Below are 23263 nucleotides of genomic sequence, written 5' to 3'. Positions count from 1 at the left end.
CTGGTAAATTTAGGCAATCTATCTGACAGGCAAAAACCACTTAGTTGGAGGGATATAGTACAAATAGGACTACATAATTTCCTTGTAATACAATAGTGTTTAAATCTAGAGGAACCCATAACTAAGGGGGGACGGGCCCCCGTTACTTGTAAAAATATACTACAAATAGACGTACATAATTCTCTTTTTGCTATAAGATAATACTGTTAAAATCTAGAATCGCCTATAACTAATGGGCCCCGCCAGTTATAGCTACGTAATTTTCCTTTTGCTTTGCGGATATACAACAGGTTTTCAAGTCAAAAGACAGTGTTCAATAACCAATGTATTTAGGGGTTTGCGTAAAATTTTCTTTCTTAACATTAAAGCTATTGTATGGGTTATGTGGCTAACATTCAGTAATATTTACTATTAAAACACGATAATGTTGGGGGAAAAGCGCTCCCCCCCAAAACTAAAACATTTCTTTCTGCAAATACTAGTCTTAGTTCAAACATTTGCGTTCCTAAAAAGATTATCAGTTGTGTTACCAAAGCGTAGTAGTAGTATGTCATCTATTAGCAAATGAGCTTACTTAAACAGTTCAAGTCCCATCTGTACAACGTACATATATATATATTAGGTATAACTGATTTAAAGTGCTCGGTATAACAGTTAAAAAAAATCGTAACAAATGAATCAAACATATTGTAATTAAGCATCCTATAATTAAGCAAATAAAACTCTACAAGTAAATGGTCCGTCTTTTATTTGTAGGTTCACACTACAAGTGTTCTGAGCTTGTACACCAAGCGATCCGTAAAATAATCACACTGCAAGTGTTCTGAGCTTCTTATTTTAAAACGAGTGTTATTTTAAATAACACGAACCAATAAAATAAAATAACACAAACGAATAAAATAATCACAAATAAATTTGTTCAGAGTATAACATACGATCCGTAATAATAATAATAATAATAATAATAATAATAATAATAATAATAATAATAATAACTTTAGTAATCGAAAATCGCAATTACATTTCAAGCGTTTTCAGTATATCGCAAAGCTTATCCTCTTGCATGATTACAAAAAATGGTCGTAGGTTTATTTCCCGGATAATGTTTCTCAGAAGCAACTCGTGTAGTTTTTCAATAATTATTCAAAAAACTCATTATTATAATTAAGTGAATAATACATGGTATTTAAAAAGTTCTCACCTTAAAAAAAATCAGAGTTCGTTCTGTTAAATCACTCACAAAAAAGTTCAACACACAAAAAATCAACACACACACACACTATGAAACGGTGTAAAAACAATAATAACAAACTTTATTTCAATACTGTATATATATATAAGGATTTCATTATGTCCCTCCCCCAAGCATCATGTTTTCAACCCGATTTCATTAATTATAAATAAATAAATAAGGTCATCATATCCGCTAACATCGTTTATTCAGTGTTACGGTAAGACATCTAAAATTTCTTATTTTCAAGTTCGTCAACCGCTGGAGAAATCTCATTCAGACAGGGTATCGACATTCAGGACAGGCTATATACGGTTTTCATCTAATTAAGGAAAAATGCTTACATGTTCATCAGATATTAGATATTCTGCCAAAATCAGATATTGCCACAAAAATACATCTTCTAAAGGGGGAAGAAACATAAAATTTCTATCTGTCTTCTTCATCACTGCCGATAAGTATCGTAGTAACAATCATCGTTAATGGAAAAATATTTCAGTATGTCATCAGTCAAAGTTCCAACAAACAAGGGAGAAAGTGTCTAAGGTTATTCCAGTACAAGCGGAAATAAAATTAGAAAGTGCATTGACACTCTATACATGCGTGTCACAAGTCATAGTTCTAACGGAAACAAGGAAAAAGCGTGTAAGGCAACGACCCGGAAGTAATGACATTCTAAGCTAGTCTTCTGTAAGAGACGGAACAACAATCATTCGCTCCGTATTTCAAACTTGGCTGTAAACACGGAGTTAACTATAAGGAATAAAAAACGATGAATATTAAATAAATAAATAACCCATTCAAAAATCACACATCGTATTTTCCATATGTTTTTTTTCTCGCCAATTTACATGTGAGAATTGCAATAATTCTCAGTACGATACAGCGTTCACCTCTGGTGCTAAGGGCCACGGGTTCAATTCCAATACAATGCAACGTTCACCAATAATGTTAAGGGTCCCGGGTTTAATCCCCGTACAATGCAACGTTCACCTCTGGTGCTAAGGACCACTGGTTCAATTCCAGTACAATGCACCGTTCACCAATAATGTTAAGGGTAGCAGGTTCATTTTCAGTACAATACAACAATCACCTCTGGTGCTTGGGGGTCCCAAGTTCATTTTCAGTACAATACAACAATCACCTCTGGTGCTTGGGGGTCCCAAGTTCATTTTCAGTACAATGCAGCGTTCATCACTAGTGTTAAGGGTTCCGGGTTTAATCCCCGTACAATGCACCATTCACCTCTGGTGCTAAGGTTACCAGGGTCATTTTCAGTACAATGCAGCGTTCATCTCTGGTGCTTGGGGGTTCCAGGCTCATTCTCAATACAATGCATTGTTCACCTCTGTTGCTAAGGACCAGGGGTTCAATTCCAGTACAATACAGCATTCATCTCTGGTGCTAAGGGCCCGAGGTTCGATCCCAGTGCGTATCACACATTATAAGTGTTCTCACCTTCTAATAAAATGGTTTCCACCAATAAAAATAGAAATCAATCCATAAAATATATTAGGAAAATATCTTTTTATTCTCTCTCACATATTGTTCGTGTAATCTTTTATTCTCTCTCACATATTGTTCGTGTAATCTTTTTATTCTCTCTCACATATTGTTCGTGTAATCTTTTTATTCTCTCAAAATGACGTATCAACAGATTTAATTCAAATTTCCATTATTATTAAAAATACCCAGAATAGAGAGACACGCATACAAACTCAAAAAAGACCACATGACCTTTCCATGTCAGCACAACTAAAAACAGAAATATAACAACTTTCCAATACACGTAAGCAGGTCATCAACCCATAATGACATACACGCCACCCCTCTGGCAACATCCATTAAAGAACCATGTTAGAACATCATTATTACGTAAAGTACCGTTAACATTCTTCCTTTCGGGTGTAGAAGTTTGTCTCCAACTACTCAATCATCGTCAGTAACTATATATATATATATATATATATATATATATATATATATATATATATATATATATATATATATATGGATGATAGCCAGGAAAGTAGTAATAAATTCAATCCATATTTCCATTGTGTTGTGTCGTTGAATTTACAGAAATGTTTAAAAATAAATTCAAGACGTAAAGCGTGACTCTTCAAAAGACACTAACCCATTAATTTTATTATTGTCAAATGAAACCTGAGTGCGAGATCATGGATGTTTCTACCCCTTATCACTTTATAGCGTGAGGAATGAGAAAGGAGGGTCAGGATAGACGCAGTTCAAAACTGTGTCCGAAGTGGCACGTATTGTGTATATATATTGCTTCTCTTTTGGATGAGTGACTTCAAAGTATTTTCAAAGGTTCAAGGTATTTTCCTTCCTTTTCTTCGGAAGTTTGGTTCCTGAAAAAAAATAGTGAAAAAAATGTACTGCTTTTTTATTTTAAAACGGTAACATTTTGATAAGCATCTTGTCGTGACGTAGCAAACAAATCACTGGAGAAGAGAATAATTATGATTCCGAAACTAAAGCGTGAGGTATCTAAAGCTATGGTGATTGTAACAACAGTTCTCGCCGGTCATATTAAACATCGAAAATCACAAAGATGTATGTGGGCAAAGAGCAATCCCTACTCCAACTCGTTTTTCTTTACTACAATTCAATTTCTCACACAAACCCAAGAGCATGGATATTTGGCACAAGATCTTTCGCTTCCTTTTAACACGCCACGGCGCTGCAATCGGGCCAGAAATGCTGGGGAAAATGCTACGAAATAGAGCAAGCTCTATCGACAAGAAATGCCATAGGATATGCCATGGCACGGGGAATGCTATAGCATTTGCTACTTTACACGGTAGAACAGGCCCGTAACCAGCCGTAGAGGTTTGGCGAGGCCATGACTATGTTAGGGCGGGCAAGTCATCAAAAATTCTCTTACAAATAAATAAATTGTGTTTTTGAATTAATACAAGAATTAATAGAATATTGTATTGAGGTCTGAAGGGGTCATGAAAAGCTTAATGTCCAGGCCCCCTAGCCCCCTCTGGTTGCGGTCCTGCGGAAGGATATCGATTAATTTGATTTTTGCTATGATAAATGCTTCCGTCTAAAACTAGCCTTATACTATGGATCCGTGTAGTAAAACTGCACTTTCAGACTTCGTTTCGGGGGGGGAGGGGCAAGAGAACCATCGACATAGGACTTTCACGTTTTGTACTAGTATATTAGTAGACAATTGATTAAGGTATATATATTCCTCAAATTCTTGTGAGGGGCAATTGCCTTCTCCTGCTCCCCTAAATTTCGCCCCTGAAGATATTTCGGGTTGAGTTTAAAATTAATACCGAATAAACATTTGAAAATCTGACATAATTTGCAAAAATCTAGTGCTGTGTTTGGCATCATTGCGAATCACAGTCTGAGAACAGTGTTGTCAGATGGCGGGAAATTTCCCGCAAAACGGGAAATTCTTAGCATTGGTGGGAATACGGGAAATTCTGGTTGAAAATGGGAAATTCTGTCAACTTTACTTGCTTTACATATCGTCTCTTTTTCACCCATTATCTTCATCTCTTTGTACATGAAATAATACATGGATTGGAAGCTTCTTCGAAGGTCAAAAGAACCAGAACAGCAAGACAGGTTTATAAACCGAACCAAATGGAACTGATTGTTAATCGCGCCAATATATATATTTCTCCCTATACCAAATAAACTACAGATAGAAAATAGAAGGATAGCCCTACAATAGATTTGTCTTCCCGTAGGAAAATATGTACTTCTGACTGATTGTTCATAGTTATTTGATTTTAATTTCAAGTTATTAATATAATGATTAATTAATTAATCATTAATTAGTAATTAATTAATTAATTATTGATATTCCTTCTTCGCGGGAAATTTTGCAACCGATCGGGAAATTTCAGGGCTTTGAGCGGGAAGTCTGTTATTCTGAATCTGACAACACTGTCTGAGAAAAAAAGGAAGAAAAAGAAGAAGAAGAAGATTTTGTTCGTAGCCGTAGCGGTGCCCGTGATTGTTGATCTTGCTCCTGAAAGAGCAAGTAAAATGGCTTTGGTAGTAACTGATCAACCTGAAGAAGACGCAGCTGATTTACAATTTCCAAAAGGTATGAAGTATTTACTAACTAATATCTATAAATCGTTACGATTATGAATCTAGTTGCCACTAGGTTATAATGCATTACCGTAAATTCAGTTCATTGAGTTTTCTGCAAATGCATTGAAAACACTTTTGGTAATAGTATACATGAGAACCCCCTTATCTGCGTTTCTTCTGTGTTCTATTACCACTTCTACATGAAATACCATAAATTTTCTACGTAGTGCAATAGTAAGAAGTATCCATGTGCACAAGACATGCGATATGCGTTAAATTCCCCCCACACACATACTCATAGATAAAGTACAAGGGCACTACACATGCAGATATAAAGTACAGGTACGTTCTTTTTTATTTTCGTATTAGTCGATAAGTAAATAAAAGTCGCTTTGTTACCCCCTTTGTAAGTTCGTACATACTCAATGAATAATCCCTTAAAGTATGAGCGTCCTGCCCCTTCGGGAACTGATGCAGCTTCATGTATACTATATCCACACTTTTATACATTGCTTTTGCCTGCTTATCGTGTTTTTCTTAATGTACAATATATAGGAAGGCTTGTGTATAGCCCGCTCCCCCCAGTTCTTTGTCACCGGAACTTGGAGTCACAGATCGGAACATGCACTATATACCATTTCAACCACACCTGCTGCTGCTACTACTACTACTGCTACTGCTACTACTACTACTATTATTACTACTACTACTACTACTATTACTACTGCTACTGCTACTACTATTACTGCTACTGCTACTACTTATGTCGAAAACACAACCCAACCAACCTTGTGGGGCTTCTAACCCGTTCCTACTAGTACTACTACTTTGGTACTGCTACTACTACTACTACACCCAACCCCTGCGGGGCTTCTAACCCGTTCCTACGGGAAGGTTCTAGATTACTGGTCTCCCGTGTAGGTTAGTAGCTGGGTGATTTATTTCTGTACTAAAGTTTATACATTTAATTTTCACAGTATTGCCGAGCGAGCGTCAGCGAGTTAAGGCGTGTTAAGAGTCCCGCAGGGCACGTTGTTTTCTGTCTTTATTACTGCTCAATGGGAAGGGGGACCAGTAATCTAGAACCTTGCCCGTTCCTACTACTACTACGACTATCCAATTCATTATGAACTATTATGAATCGTTAGAATCACTATGATTCATTAAAAATCACTGGCGGGAGCGGGCTATACTCAATAGGGAAACGTAGAATGACAATAAATCGCATAAAAAGTATCACTCCTGGTCGTAGCTGGTCGTTTGTTTCGTGACTCACCGGGAAATGTAAGAAATGTGGAGCGGCGAAAGCGCGTGAATGCGCGCTATGCAATAATGGCTCATGTCAAAACCTATTCATTATATACTCCGGGTTAACTTTAGAAACATAACCCGAATTCGTGTGGGTTTACTTTTGGCACCCATTCGATATAATTGTTTTTAAAAAATGATTCTTTCTCTAATTTCCTTCACATCGTCTTCTAATGAATTGGGCAAATTTTTACTTTGACTCCAACTGTGACTTCAACCGATTCATGTGATCCGGTTCCCGGAACTGACTGCTGCCGGACTGATCATTCCTAAACTGCTCCCGGAACCGGATTACATGAATCGATTACAATTACTAACACAGTGAAAGTAATATACGATGTTAAGAATTATACTATAAGTACAAGGGCCACAATGTTACTATACGAAGATAAGAATTATACTATAAGTACAAGGGCCACAATGTTACTAAACATCAATTCAGGTGAAGCGGTGACTATGAATTTTGAGATCTAAATGGGGGGCTACCACCCCCCAAACCTCCCGCTCAAGTACCATAAAAACATCAAAAATAATAATAAATAATCACACCACTACTATAAAGCTAAGATAAGAAGGGAAAAATTAAAAAAAAAAAAACACTCGTCTCTAATCATAAATCAGTGCATGACAAATAAAAAAAAATTACATCTCAATAGGACAAGCAGCAGCAAACCAAATACTTTGCCTAATACTCAAATGCAAAACAAATCAAGAATAAAAATAATATGAATTAAAAAAAGAAAACACTCACCATTTCACCATAGAACAACACTCATGAATAATGAACTCATAACTGCTGATTCCACACACGAAAAAATAAGATACCAAGAACACATGCGCAATACTCAACATTACTGAAAAATGTTCCTTTCCGCACACACGTCGTTTTATTAAACCGAGCACACTTGCTATTATTACAAACAAGAAAAACCAATAAACGTCCACTTTTACCATACGTCGAAAATATCTTCAGCTTTAGACCACAACCATGATAGGTTTTCTCTAACTCAATTCAACCAATTCAATTACGCGCATCTCGCATGCCACAAACAGCAGTACACACATACATGCACACAGAACATGTGACATCACACTAACAAACTACCATATGACTACACCGACACCTAGTGGGAAAAATATGAACTAAGACCTCACACCAAAGGCACGAACAGTTCCAACAAGTGACTCACGCACAAACACTTGCAGGAAGTGACAACCTATAAGAACCGATTAAAGTCACAGTTGGAGTCAAAGTAAAGACTTGCCATGAATTGTACTGAGCAACATGAAAATTTCTCACTGGCCATGGATAAAATTCCAGGGGACTATCATAAATAATTGTTGAAAAATTACAGTTCTTCTACCATTTTCGTATAAATACGTCGTCCAAATGTATGGTTTAAAAAAAAAAAAAAAAAAAAAAGGCAAGAGTGCACTTTATGCCGAACATTCATTGGAACCGATTCCTCGGAACAGTTCAGAGATCAGTTCCTAATAATAATCTCATAAATCGAAGCAATCGAAAAGTAAATTCTGGACAAGCTTTGCAGACAACCTAATAAGTAATCGTAATCTAACTTCACACCAGCAAACTAAGATATATCATAACAATGATAATAGATTACGATTGCCAACCAAATGATCTACCACGCTCACCAAGAATTTACTCTTCAATTACTACGTACAAGGGCAATATCCTTGAGAACTGACGCTGAACTCTTCCAAGAAATCAATGCAGATGAAACAGTGACTATCAATTTTGAGATCTAAATGGGGGCTACCGCCCCCCAAATCCCCCGCTCAAGTACCAAAAAAACATCCGAAACAACAATAAATAATCAAACCACTACTATAAATCGGAGTATGTTTAGTACAAGGGGTCCAGAAGCACGTAAAAAACACAAAATTTACAGGAGAAATGAATGATGCAAGTACTTAGACGTAACATAACGTAACCAAATCTAACCTAACCTAACATAAACTAACCTGAACTAACCTAATATTAGTACAAATAAGCTGAATTATATCATTTTTTGAAAAATTAAGCTGGACCCCTACATTAATATAACATAAACTAAGCTAAGCTAACCTAACCTAAACTAAACTAACCTAACCTAACCTAAACTAAATGAATGTGAACAGAAATTACCAAAATTGTATCATTTTTTAAAAGCGCTGGACCCCTTCTGTTAACATAGGCCTATAAATCTAACGTAGTAAGGAAAAATATTACTGTAAAAAAATAAATTAACACTTTCCACTAATTATAAATCAAACCAGCATGCCAAAAAAAAAAATAAAAAATAAAAAAAATGAGGTACATTTCACCAACCAGCCGGAACAAGTACGGAATCGGTGTTTCTTGTTTCTCCTGATGTGAAAGTTGTTTTGGTGTTTTAGCGGTTGATGGCACTGATGTCTCCTGTTCCGTGGTTGGCTGGTTGTGTTGAAGTCGCTGATTGGTTGTTATGTAGGGGGCGCGGTGGCTCAGTGGTAGAGCGTTCACCTCCGATGCTTGGGGTCCCTGGTTCGATCCCAGCTCGCGCCGGTGTGGACTTTGTGGTGGACAAACACCGTGCTCGTGGGTTTTCTCGGGGTTCTCCCGTTTCCTCCCACTTTCTTCCTTCCACCATTTCACTCATTTCTCATTATCACCGTCTCCATTGGCATAGCCGTGGGACGTTAAACTTAAAGATTTCATTTCATTTTTGATTGTTATGTATTCCTGACTGATGATGCTCTATTTTCGAATGTACGTTGAACATGTCTCGCTTTGATGTCGTTTCGTTTGTGATATTGTGAAGTGAGTTTCGGTGTTCGGATATTAATTATTACTACTTTTTTATTTTATTTATTTATTTTTGTTCTAATAGGTTTGTGATACTGAAGTGAATTCTTATCGTTTCGCGACTTTGTGTCGATTGATTAATATTAAGAATTGTAGTAAGAGTTTAGGTGGACGAGAGTTTGTTCGGTAGACGCAAATTTAATGTCGGTCGAATGCGCCGCAGTCAAAAGTGAATACTCGGTGGTACGCAGTCTCTCGAGAATACGTGGTTGAATTTAAAAAGGAATTTAAATTTAACTTATCGTTGTGATAATTTGATGCTTCATTTCACTTATATAAAAGGAAGAGAAGGTTTGCTGCTGGTTGTTCCATTCTCTTGGTGAGATGTAATTTATTCTTCTTCGTTATGCTGCACTGATTTATAAGTGGTGATTTTTTTTTTTTTAAATTTTTTCCCTTCTTACGTTAGCTTTATATTAGTGGTTTGATTATTTATTTATTTATTTTTCGATTTTTTATGGTACCTGAGCGGGGGGTTTGGGAAAATTGGTAGTCACCGTTTCACCTGAATTGATTTCTCGGAAGGCTTTAGCGTCAGTTCTCAAGGATATTGCCCTTGTACGTAGCAATTGAAGAGTAAATTTTTGGTGACTCTGCGGGAAGATCATATACTGAAAGTATTTGAGAACAAGATCCTGAGACGAATATTCGGACCCAAGAGGAACGGGAATGGGGAATGGCGGAAACTTCATAACGAGGAACTACATAATTTATACGGTTTATTTAACATTGTTAGGGTCGTCAAGTCTAGGAAGCTTGGATGGGCAGGTCATGTAGCTAGAATGGAAGAAAGTAGAAACGCTTTCAAAGTCTTGACTGGAAGACCAATCGGAAAACGACCATTAGGAAGACCTAGGCGCAGATGGGAGGACAATATGAAGATGGATCTCGCAGAGATAGGAATACAAAGTAGAAACTGGATGCAGTTAGCTAAGGATAGAAGTCAGTGGAGAGCTTTTGTGAACGCGACATTGAACCTCCGGGTTCCATAGGCCATAGAGTTAGTTAGTTAGTTAGAGTGTGGTAGATCATTTGGTTAGTAATCGTAATTTATTATCATTGTCATGATATATATATCTTAGTTTGCTGGTGTGAAGTTAGGTTACCATTGCTTACTAGGTGGTCTGCAAAACATATTCAGAATTTACTTTTCGATGAATCGGTTCCAATGAATGTTCGGCATAAAGTGCACTCTTACCCCAGCAGCAAACTATCCACTTCTGACTACGGCGCATTTGACCCATATTAAACTTACGTCTACCGAACAAACTTTTGTCCACTTCAATTCCCATTCCAGGACCTCCGATAAGGTCACTAGAATTTTTAACGATTGTTTGAAGACACTTCTCCACAGAAACACAACCAATCCGAAACAGTGTGCCTACTACGTTTCGAGGAAATTCCAAAACATTCGCTGATAATGGAATCATAATTAGTAACATTACAAACAAAAAAATGTGGTAAAAATTTTTCTCAATGTTAATCAATCCACACAATATAATGAAACGATAGGAATTCACTTCAGTATCAGAAACAAAACGACATCCAAACTGATTTAACATCACACTTCACCAACGCAACACACACGTTCAACTGTACAACATTCGAACATCAGTTACGAATACATAACAACTAATCAGCGACTTCGCACAACCAACCAACCACAGCACAGGAGGCAACATCAGTGTCACCAACCGCTACAACACCGATTCTGTACCTGTTACAAATAACAGTGATTCCATTCCTCCAATGCCACAACCTGTGACAAAATCGGCATAAAGTGCATAAATTTGTTCGGCATAAAGTGCACTCTAGCTCCCCCCCCCCCCCAAAAAAAAAAGAAAACTACAGTGCAAAAAAATCACAAAACGAGGACTAGGTGGACGTCAAAAAATACGATTGTTATCTAACCGATTCTGGGCAGGGGAACTAGTTCGAAGGAAGCAGGCACGTCAGCGAGGGTAGTGAAAACAAGTAGGTTTTGACAATGATACGAGTTTCAGTAGCACTTGTTATTTCATGCTAGTAGCGTTCCACTTGTACGTAAGTATAAAATACAGCTTCTGTACACTTTGCAGAAATGTGATCTTTATGTCACCGTTAAGGTTTAGCCTAGCCGAAACTAATCTAATCGAACTACAACAAAACTAACTTAACCTATTCTATTCCAGGCTAACGTAAGCCTTAACAGGTTGGACCTACTCTGCGGTACAAAGACCCAAAATGTTTGTATTGAGCAACGGCAATGCGAGGCACTGGAAAAGGTGCTATCCAAGAGTAGGCACCCATACATTTTTAAAAGAATTAAGTTCCGTTAAGTCTCGCCACGATAACTGGACATTTGCACAAATTACTAGAAAGACTTTGTGAGTTTGATTATTATAGGGTATGATAGAAGAAAACAAGAGCAAAAATTGAGGTTTTTGTACGGGTGTTGGTGATAATGAAAACGTATTTATTTTGCTATGGCGGACGTTGCGGTGGAAGGTTATTCTATTGCGGAGGGAATGTGTGGAAGGAAGGTGAATATCTATGGTGCTGTGACTTAAGAATGTTTACTTATGTGCAGTTTTATACAAACTAAGAGAAACATGCTGAAATTACGGGAAAAATACGGATTCAATGTAACGGCATGTTGTTGGAAGTGTTGGAAAGATGTTAAGATAAGGGAGTTACAAGAAACGATTGTACACGGTGTCTTAGTCCAAATACCAGAAGTACATAAACCAAAGTACTAACATAATGGAAACCTAACCTATCAGCCAAAACAGACAATGCTTTCGGCGTACGAATCCTCTTGTATGGCATCCTAGTACAGGTAAACAGTGATTTCCTAGGCGATTTGTAATTTTTGGTCAGCTATTTCTGTTCATTAAAAGCTGGCTGGCAGGGCTTACCGAAATAAACGCTTTATAAAATTTAAATATCGAATAAAATATTGGGTGCTATTTAAAAAAAAAAATTAAAAATAAAGAATAAAGATATGTATAAGTAATTAAAATATATGAAAATCTTACCTCAGTCATTACTAGTACTGTTAAAAAACGTAATTCAAACTGTATGCTTTTAAGCACGTACGAGGGTCACTACGAAAGTTTTGAGATACATTGTTGTGGCACAGTATTTGAATTCCAACAATTGCATTCGGTAGTGGTATCCAGAGCAAAGAAGCGAAGCAAGTTTCAACTCGCCTCGCTTATCGGCGTGGCCGTGTCGCCTTCACTTGTTTGTTGATGTGAGCAGTATTCGGCTGTCTAGAATGGAGCTCGAAAGGGAACATTTTCGGGCAATGATCCTTTACGATTTCAAAGTCGTTTGAACGCGACACAAAGCCTTGACCTTTTGCAGGGGGCATTTGGGGACCTTGCTCCTTCCCGTGCTACAATTTTTCGGTGGTTTGGTGAGTTCAGGAGAGGCAGGACATCGCTTAAAGATGAAGAGAGAGCTGGACGTCCGGCAACAGCTGTGTCAGATGAAAACATTGCCGCTGTGGAACAAATGATTCGAGAAATTTTTCGAACGACTTTCAAGGACATTGAATCTACAGTGAACATTGGTTCACCAGCAGTAACAAAAATTCTTCATGATCATCTTCGGCTCAGGAAGGTTTCATCTCGTTCGATGCCTCACACTTTGACTGAACAGCAGAAGCGCATGCGTGTGGAATGGTGTGAATAAAAGCTTGCAAGATTTGATGGAGGCAATTCTCGACGCGTCTCTGACATTGTTACTGGTGATGAGACTTGGATCTATCAATATGACCCTGAAAATAAACGCCAGTCTAAAGTTTGGATCTTTGTAGACGAAAATCCACCCACGAAAGTGAAGCGACCGCGAAGTGTGGGGAAGAATATGGTCGCAACTTTCTTCTCCAAATCTGGCCATGTTGCAACTGTTCCACTTGAAGAACAAAGGACTGTTACTGCTCAGTAGTACACCACTGTTTGCCTAATAAAAGTGTTCCAGAAGCTTCGGGAACGGCGTCCAAGAACTGGATTGCGTGGGATCGTGCTTCATCATGACAACGCGTCCGCACACACGACCAACATTACAATTCAGTTTTTAGAATCTGCAGAGGTCAAACTTATGACTTATCCGCCATATAGCCCTGACCTGGCCCAGTGGGATTTTTTTCTGTTCCCCAGGATCAAAGATCGGATGCGTGGGAAGAGATTTTGCAGCCCTGAAGAAGCTGTAGTGACTTACGAGAATGAACTTTCAACACTTGAAGAAAAAGACTGGCAACACTGCTTCCAAAAGTGGTTTTCGAGGATGCAAAAGTGTGTACAGTGTAATGGTGGATACTTTGAGAAAATGTAAGTGTTATGTTAATTTTAAGTATGTAAGTTATTTCACATCTCAAAACTTTCGTAGTGACCCTCGTAATAGTTCGTAAAGAAACCATGGTGAACTGCTTCGTATGTCAGTGCAGTGTGTTAAGTCATGATCCGTACTATAAAGTTGTCTGACGCGTAAGGCATCTAGTAACATGATCATTTTTTTTTTTTTTTTTCTGTTCTTGCTCCGCACCGTCAATGATGCACCTGCGTCCTACGGAGGACGTATCAACGCGCTATTGCGCGGGCATATCACTTTCATACTGCTGTAACTCTGTTAACATTTGTGCTTTTTAGTAGCCTCCTGGCACAGGTTGATTCATGTTTTGGATTAAGTACCGCAGATGGCGGTCCCACTGTACAGGATTTACTGAAAGATTTGTAGAATCAGACGAGATGTAAACATTGAGCCAACAAGTTATATTTATTTCTTTTTTGCAAAAGCTGTCCAATAAGTCTATCATATTCAGGTAATATTTCTGTTTTCTATTATTACCGACCCCCAAGCCCATTTATCGCATTTAAGCAAATGGAAAAGATAATGTTAATTTTGAACTTAATTGACCAAGCCTCGTATATGAAAGAAAGATCCCGAAGCCTTCTCTCATCACTTTGGTATGTTTTTGTATATGTGTTTGTGTGCATAGCTCCAATCCTACGGCCATATATGGTTAAAAAAAAGCGGACCTTGATCACGTGATCACTGCATTTGTGGTGACTGTTTCTTTGTGTCTGATTTTCGGAACTCTCACCTTCTACCCACTCTGCGCTGTATCTAAAAAAAAGCCATAGTTAGCTAAGGGAATCTCCAGTGGTGTTTCTGCTCGCGTTGATGCACGATCCGTGTTGATCGTCGCTCTGTAGGCCGCCCCTGAACATAAATTGGGTGTGCCGTTCCAAGGTATTCGCGCGCTTGTGTTGCTTGAAGCCAGACCCTTGAACAGTCCGTGCTGTGGGAAAGTGCTTTCTTCGTAAGAGTGTATCAAACGGGCTCCCCTTGTTTGGGTCGAGCGTTAAAGTTGGAATATTGTCCGAGATTCAGCAGTGAAGTAATAAACAGAACATCATAGGAAGTGTGCTAATTGATATTTGTTGGCACCTCAATATTCATTTGCATTCTCAGTTTCGAGTGATAAAATTCGACTCAGTATCTTCACAAGCTGACTCCAGGTTGTCGAACGGAAGGTGTACTTGCGACAGTTCGGACGACCGTCAATCACTGCTAACGTAGTACTACAGTGGACCCTTGGGATCGTTCAACGTGGGACATTTGAGATTATTATGATCACAACAACCCTGGAGTTGACCGGTCGAAGATCATTGTGAGTAAATTATAACTTAATTTATTAATTACGCCACACAGCCACCTCCAGAGATAAATTAAAACGGCCGTAAATGTATGAAGTAGAACGTTTGTTTCTTTGTATGTAATCCTTTGATGTTATTTCTAATGTAATGTAAATTGTGTTTAATGTTATTACATTCTCCATACATTTTAGTCAGGTTTTGTGATTTGCTCCTAAAGTTAATTTTGACCTATCGTAATTTGTCTAGTTTAGTTGCATGCACATATTTTCATTTTTACTGTACTTGCAGTATATTCTTGTCCCCGGCCTCCCAGCTCCGGGTTCGACGTGGGTATAAGTATTGGTGAATCCGTACTTCGCCGTGACGCCGCTGGGATAAAAACGAGAGAGAGAGAAAAACGCAAACCATGTAGAGAGAAAGAATAAACAAAAATAAATGTTACGTCCATGTTCACGGGAACTTCTAAGCACAACTAAGACCACGGTATTACTATAGACGTTGGTATTCAACACTTCATCGTGTACAGGCACATGCACATATATGAGCTATTCTGTGGAAAGAAAATTGAGTTCTATTCTTTCCACTCTTCGATATTGCGTCTCGAAATCAAAAATATTCTATTTCTGAATCACTCAGGGTTTGTTGTTAATTGTTTGTAGCTTTAATAGCGAATGTTTCTGAATAGACGATACCCTGGACCAGGTCTATAATCCTCTCTGTTGCTTGAAGGCTATTCAGTATTTACATCCGTTGTTTGGCGCTCTCATTGTTCTTATTACGTGTTGACAGTATATTTCACACCAACAGGTGGGTACAGAACAATTTCTGCTACGGGTTGGACCAGTGTTTGAAAAATCAGGATATTTTTGAAAAAAAAAAAAACTTAGGCCCATGTGGGTTTTTTCGGGTATTTTCGGGTTTAATTAGGCTTTTTCAAAATATTTCATTGTCTTTGGAGTAAAAAATGTTAAAATATGAATTACATTTCAAGATTGTCATTGTCACAACTTGCAACAATTTTCTATTCACTGATGTTTTGAAAAAATGGCCGCAATTTGGAAATTTTATATTAGATTGTCTAAAACATCTATACGTCAAATTTAGAATGTCCTGTGCTTCTACCCTCAAAATTAAACTTAAAAAGTCCGAAATTGCACCCTGTAGCATGGATACCCACTATTTTTGAAAAATGACCGCCATTTTGAAATTTTATGCCGCCATAATGTATACAGTTAATTTAGTCTGTCTACATTTTAACTTGAAAGACCCAAAATTGCGATTTGTAGCGTGGATATCCGCTATTTTGAAAATAAAGAAAAAAGGGCGCCATTTTGTAATTTTACGTTGGTATACCGTCAAAATCTATACAGGAAATTTAGTGTGTCTCCGGCTTGTATTCTAAAAATTAATGTAGATCGAGTCATCCGAGGAGCCTCAGTGACATTCGCCAAATCTGAATACCAAATAGCTACATTAATTTAAACAAAGACATAATTCATCAAAATGTCTTGTATAAATATTTTTCAACGTAAAATAAATGGTTTTATTGTTGAAGTTTACTTTCGATGCTTTGTGCGTTCAGTTACGGAATTTCCGGAGCACTTGTTGCAAGACGGTTTTTTTACAAAATTACGAGTGATTTAAAACAGTTAGGACCTATAATTCATATTTTGTAAAATAAACTAGCTGAACCTGCGCTCTCTACACAGCGCATCATTCGCATATGAGCATAAATCTCCTTCTCATTCCTCACAACATATGTACACTCATGTCCAAAATGATTGTCGCATATCTATAACAGTCTTCTTGCAAGAATATAATTTGATAATGATTTTACAGGGCACTTTTAATACTGATACTAAGTGTATAATTGGGAAATGTATATTTGTGGTAAATTTCATAGGAAAAGAACTATAAATACGAAAATTAGAATGAGTAAAACAAAATGTTGCTAAATAGACAAGAAAGTTTTATTTTCGTTTTATTGTTCTTATTTACTGCTCTTTCAACATGAAATTTGCCATATACATGTCTTTGTCGATTATACACATACTAACATTATAAGAAATGCCGGGCGAATTCGGTATCAAATTATATTCCTACAACAACATATTTATAGACATGCTACTATAAATTTGGACATGAGTGTACATGTCGCTTTACAGACACAAGTGAAAGACGTCTTGATTAAAAAAAAAAAAAAATCGGCAAGGGGTATCATAAAGGGGAGATTTTTTCGATTATTTTTTCTTAATATCTCGCACCGTTTGCAAGATTTGAGCCTACTTCCGGATGGAGTTTCTAATTCATGTATGACCAGTGTTTTTTTTCTTCTTGCATGCAGTGTGTAATAAGCAAATACATCTCATATACAATTAATTATGTCAGTTATATATGGTGTTCATTGGGCAAAACACTCAAAAAATAAAGATTTATCTTAGACTCGAGAAATGCTTATCCTTTTTCATTATTATTTGGTCATGAAACATACGCCTGAGACATATACAAACCCAATATACAACAATGTGGTGTTGGAATGTAAAACGCGTAGGATATGATGCTTTAGTTAGTTAGTTTTTTTTTTTTTTTTTTTTTTTTTTATAAATTTCAACGCTTCCAGTATACCCTAAAAATGTAATAAAGAAATAATGTCCATGTCTTTTTTAAATATTCAATTAGAACTGGACAATCTACGCAAAATTTGCAATCGATCAGTGAAAACGTCATCTTTCTAGACGTAGTTTCCGAGATCTCATTGTCGAAAGGGTTGGCCACAAACATATAAATTTCCAGAAACATATAGTTTAAAAGAACTCCAAAGATGGCAGTATAGTTCATTTGCATTCATTTTGGAGAAGGCTTATTAAAATACAAAGGTTTTGAACACTAATTTCATATCATAAACTTTATGAAAAATATATAGTTGACTAATTTAGACTATTTAAAGTACAAATACTTAATCTGTTTGTCTCTGTTAAACGTGAAATCACACACAACCGTAAATGAAAGATTTGATAGCTAAAGTTATAGGTTGGAACTCGGGCACTTTTAGTTGCTATTGTAGCATTTTAATAAATAGATGTTTCAAAATGTCTTAAATGAAATTAAATATCTTCCAGCGTAAAATAAATAGTTTTATTGTTGAAGTATTCACTTCCGATACTTTGTGGGTTCAAATTGGGGGAATTTCCCGAACACTTCTTTCACGACGGGTTTTCCCTGAAAATGCAGCTTCCTTTACTGTACATCCAAACTTCCATTAGTACTAAAGTTTGAATTCAGCACTTAAAATAGTAAGCGTTACGTAGTCTTCGGCGCTCCGAGCATTAAGCTTCTTAAGTTTGACAAGAGTTTTTACGCTATTGCTGGTGTTGATTCTACAGAATGCTTATTTGAAGAGTAGCAACGAATGACTAAACTAAACTGTTGTTGTTGGAAAACCAAATTTTACTGAATACTTTTGTTACCATCAAAGGTATGAAATAATACTAATAGTTTTACTAATGTATTTACATATTTACTGTTAGTACTGGCACGTATGACTGATAAAGTCCATCCCTCGGCGGCGCCGAGTCAGTAAGCACACTATTCACTTGAAGTATTTTCTAAAATATAAAATTGCTTATTTTACTTCAAATAGGCTATAAGTATAATCCATACATTAACTTGTTCTATAATTATCTCAAGCTAAGGTGATTTTTTTTATTCATTCATTCAATGCATTCAGAACTTCGTAAAGGTCTTACGTTGAATGTTGTTCTATACCTTAACGTGAAAGCATATAATTCGCCCAAAGAAAGTTCAAAAACTGATAAAAATAACTTTCAATGTGATCACCTTAGTTGTACCAATAATATACTAGCAAAAAAAAAAAAAAAAAGTCAAAAACTCAGGTGGGTTTTTTCGGGCTGGGCCCACTTGGGCAAACCCTGGGTTGGACCAGGTTAGTTTATAAAAGTTTAAAATGAAAATTCTAAAGATGATTCCAGATGTGGTTAAGTGCATTTTTAATAATTGCTGGCTTCGAACTTAGGAACTTACCTGTCTTTTCCACTAATGATGTGTCAGAAACTTTTAAACTGTAGCTGTAGATTCTGTAGTTGTGCGCATTATCTTTTCCTCTCGTTTGTACAGTGGAATATCACATTGGTGAACCATCCACAGAATGCACTTGGATCAACGATCTAATGGTAAATTCTCGATGCACGCGTAATTCCAACATTTTTCCATTTTCGTTTCCACTACTTTTGATTTTATCGGAATTCCCCGTCCTGCATTAAGTAAAGGTAGCTAATGACGCAAGTGAAAGGATTTTGGAGTTTGGTTGCTCGTATCTTAGGTCCTGTGTTTTCATTGTTGTGTATTTTAATTCGCAAAGAGGTTTTATTTCGTAAGTGCTTATGAATTTACGAATACTCCTGATAAAATTGTACATCAGCATATGCATTCGGGCAATACTTAGTGAATAACTGGACTAATTTAATCGGACTCTTGATCTTTATATATGGGATACATCTATAGGTACCAAATTGTACTTTAAATGCAACATTTATTAATTGCTGTACATTTATAGGTACATATTTAGTAGTTTTCCATCAATAATTATACATTTGTAATTATATATTAAAGATGACGTGTCTCAAAGGTTTAATGAAAATATTGTTTATTCTCTTTTTGAAAATATTCTGATATAAAAAATAATTTTCTAACGCACATTATTATTATTAGTAGTAGTAATTCTGTATGTTAAGTCTATGCGTCTTCTCAATTAAAGAACCCTTCCAGGGAAGAATTGTGTATAGGAATCTATTGTTTAGTCTCGACTATCGCTGTGACTTAACACATTTCTTGTACCTAATTTGATACCGTAACGAGGGATGACTTTTCACAAAAATTGAGGAAATGTTAGGGTTCAATATTTGACGCAGATTAACCTGTTACAAGAAAACAAAAATTACTAGTGCACAGGGTTGGAAAAAACCATGTTTTTTTAAAAAAAACAAAAAAAATTTTTTTGGTTAAAACCAGTTCTTTTTTGGATTAAATAATTTGCTCTATGTATTTATATCACATATGGACAGAAATAAGTTTGTTTCACCTTGGTGTTATTATACAACAACGGGTTATGCTGGAAGGGGTCACATAAGCTTAAAGCGGAGTACAGACTGTTTCTCGACTTACATCCGAAGAAAATTGTCCTCCATTTCAACTCGAAACCGGACTAATTGGTCACAAATGCTATACGTCTGCCGACTCACTCACGAAGGACTCCTGATACGTTGTACTGATCTTTACATACTTTTAATATAATTACAAGAGTCATTTGAGAAGGACAAAAAGATAAACAGTTGCACAAGTGAAACCATTATACAGAATTACATATGAACAATTTCAAAATACTGCAGAGTACAGAAGGACTATTTAAGTCTAAGTTAGTTCACTACGATTTTTATTAGTCCAAGTTAAAGAAATACAACGACTTAATTTGCATATCAGTAAGAAAAGTGAATAGAGTCCACTTTCGCTCTGACCCATTTATACATAAATAGATACCAAAGATACTTCTGATTTCAGTAAATGCCTCGTACGGTATTTCAATGTATATTATCAATAGTAAACATTATTAAAACTAAACAATATTTAGAATTTTTCTTTGATTGCAATTGCTTAGCAATAATAAACTATAAAAAAATCACAGAAGAATGCTTTTGTAGTATAATCTCTTTGAGTAATGGATGGGGAATTTAGGTCTGAATATAATACGAATAATATGCAGGAGTGACATGAGGTAACTCACAAATGTGTATTCATGAGGATTTTACGAACATTTTTCGTATTTTGGTTTAAACCAGTTGGTTTAAAAAAACAGCCTGTTTAAACCACTTTGGTTTAAACTAGCCAACCCTGCTAGAGCATTTTGTGTTTAGTAAAAAATGCACCAGTAATTTTTCTTTTCTTGTAACAGGTTAATCTCTGTCAGATACTGAACCCTGACATTTTCTCAATTTTTGTTGAGTTGCCCCCTACTACGGTATTTGTGTACGACTCGATGTATGCCGCTCCGTCTGTTCTGACCATAAACAAGCAGTGTTAAACCATGTAGTTCAATATTTAGAAATTGTTTTTGATACTTTGAGAAAGTAATATTTTGAATCATGTAAGTAAAGTAGGAAATTGAGACAGATATTAATCTTCATTCCAGAGAACCTGACGGTAGTCGGAGAGACAGACGGAGCGGCATGTTCTGGGTGTGCGATGGTTTTACAAGAGCCGTACATCCGATGTGCTGAGTGCATCCCCACAATACATCTGTGTCTACCGTGCTTTGCGAGAGGCTTGGAATTTGGATGGCACGAAAACAGTCATAGCTACATAATCGTGAAGAACGATTTCCCGTTGTTGACAGACTCATGGCAAGCCCGGGAAGAGTTGGAATTAACTGACTCGATTTTGGAGTGTGGGTTCGGTAATTGGAGCGATATTGCAAGACGAATTCAGACTAAAACGGCCCAAGAATGTGAAACACATTATGTTCAAATGTACATTGAAAACCCGATTGCGGAATTCCCAAAGTTTCGAGAGAGTCCAAATGTATCCCGACCCCCACCGAATACATTTCAGTTAGGTATCGAAGATCCACCTCGTTTCTTACCTGATAGTTACGGATACAAGGCAATGGCTGGGTATAATGCTGCTAGATCAGATTTTGAAATTGAGTATGATAACAGTGCGGAACTGGAATTGGTTGATTTAGATCTAGATTTATGTGATAAAAATGACGAAGATTATGAACTTGTTACAGCGCTCCAAGTGGCGGTGGTGCAAAGTTATAACAGACGACTGAAAGAACGGGCTCGACGATACAAAATTTTGCGTGAACACGGGCTTATTTTTATGAGAAAAACGTTGTCGTGGCTTCATACTTATTATAGGACAATAACGAAACCAGTTTGTGATCGATTAATTCCGTTCATGCAGCTGATGAGCGGGATGGAGTTTGACATGCTAATGGAAAGCCTCCATTATGAAAACGAGTTGAAACATATTATTCTTCAGTTACAAGAATATAGAGAAAACGGTATTACTCATTTCCATAGTTGTAAATTGTATCATAAACTGAAACAACAACGGGAGGAACGAAGAAAGGACCGGAAGTCGTATTTTCTGCATCATGCTATGTCTTGGAGAAATTTACCGGTTGTGGTTACAGGGAAAGAAGGAGGCAGTGTCGTAACAACTACTTACAGAAGACCTGCACCTCCTTTAAAAATTATTGGTTTGCCGGGCTACGAAAAGTTAAATCCTCAAGAACGCGAACTGTGTTCCCTAGTGCGCCTTGTTCCCGAATCCTATTTAGAATTTAAATCCCTACTGATTAATGAGTGTAAGAAATGTGATGGCCTGAAGTTGGCACAGGCAAGACCATTGATCAAGATAGACGTCAACAAGACGCGCAAACTGTATGACTTTTTACTTAAAGAAGAGCTTATTTATCAGCCGTCTTAAAAAAAAAAAAAATGTGATCAAGTGTAGTATGAAAGACACGTTCGAACAAGTTTTGACTCGCCTCGTATTAAAAAGTTATTTTTTTAAGTTTTTTTGTGTAGTTGCCTTAAAACATAAAACTAAGTGAATTTATTTAACTATGGAAGCCGCATTTTGCTCAAAGAAAAATATATTTTAAGTTATCCAAAAGTCGTGAACTGGTTCCTAAAAACTTATTCAGTACTTTTTTATTTCCCTTAAAGTGGAAGTTTTGTTTGTGATAGTACTTAGCAAAGTTATTACTCTGTTCTCCGTTTGATGCAACGAAACATTCCCAGGACGTTGCAGAAATATTGCAGGTGAGTAGAAGAAGATAGGTAAAAAATAGTGCAGATTTGCTATTCGAATTCGTAGATTTGTAAAATTTACAAAAGAAATTTCTAATAATATTTTAATAGAGTAGTGTGTAAATAATGGAAATATGGTGAGCACTTACCTCTGAGATGCGTATTTACGTGGAAAATATAAAAAATGAGTCAAAGGTGGTGTCCATGTATTCTCTCATAAGGTAATTACAGATAAATGTGTGATTTGTGAAATGCTTATGATAAATTACAACTAATATTGCGTAAGATAAATTACAACTAATATTGCGTA

General features: G+C 36.6%; 1 protein-coding gene across 2 annotated transcripts in view; it reads left to right on the top strand.

Moving 5' to 3' along the window:
• The first annotated feature begins 5182 nt into the window (after positions 1 to 5182).
• Positions 5183 to 23263, top strand: part of LOC145668960 (DNA-directed RNA polymerase II subunit Rpb4-like) — a 48858-nt gene continuing 30777 nt past the window's right edge. The window contains exons 1-2 of one of the 2 annotated variants that reach the window (XM_081737252.1): positions 5183 to 5330; positions 21324 to 22879. In XM_081737252.1, the coding sequence (XP_081593378.1) occupies positions 5270 to 5330; positions 21324 to 22627 (1365 nt within the window). In that variant the 5' untranslated portion in view covers positions 5183 to 5269 and the 3' untranslated portion in view covers positions 22628 to 22879. Of the gene's footprint in view, positions 5331 to 21323; positions 22880 to 23263 lie in introns of those variants that run through there. The other variant, XM_081737253.1, reaches the window with a different exon arrangement.

Source organism: Thermobia domestica, chromosome 13, assembly GCF_964235325.1.
Source record: "Thermobia domestica chromosome 13, izTheDome1.hap1.1, whole genome shotgun sequence".
In the NCBI taxonomy this organism is placed as follows: domain Eukaryota; kingdom Metazoa; phylum Arthropoda; class Insecta; order Zygentoma; family Lepismatidae; genus Thermobia; species Thermobia domestica.
This window is presented reverse-complemented; position numbering and strand designations above follow the sequence as displayed.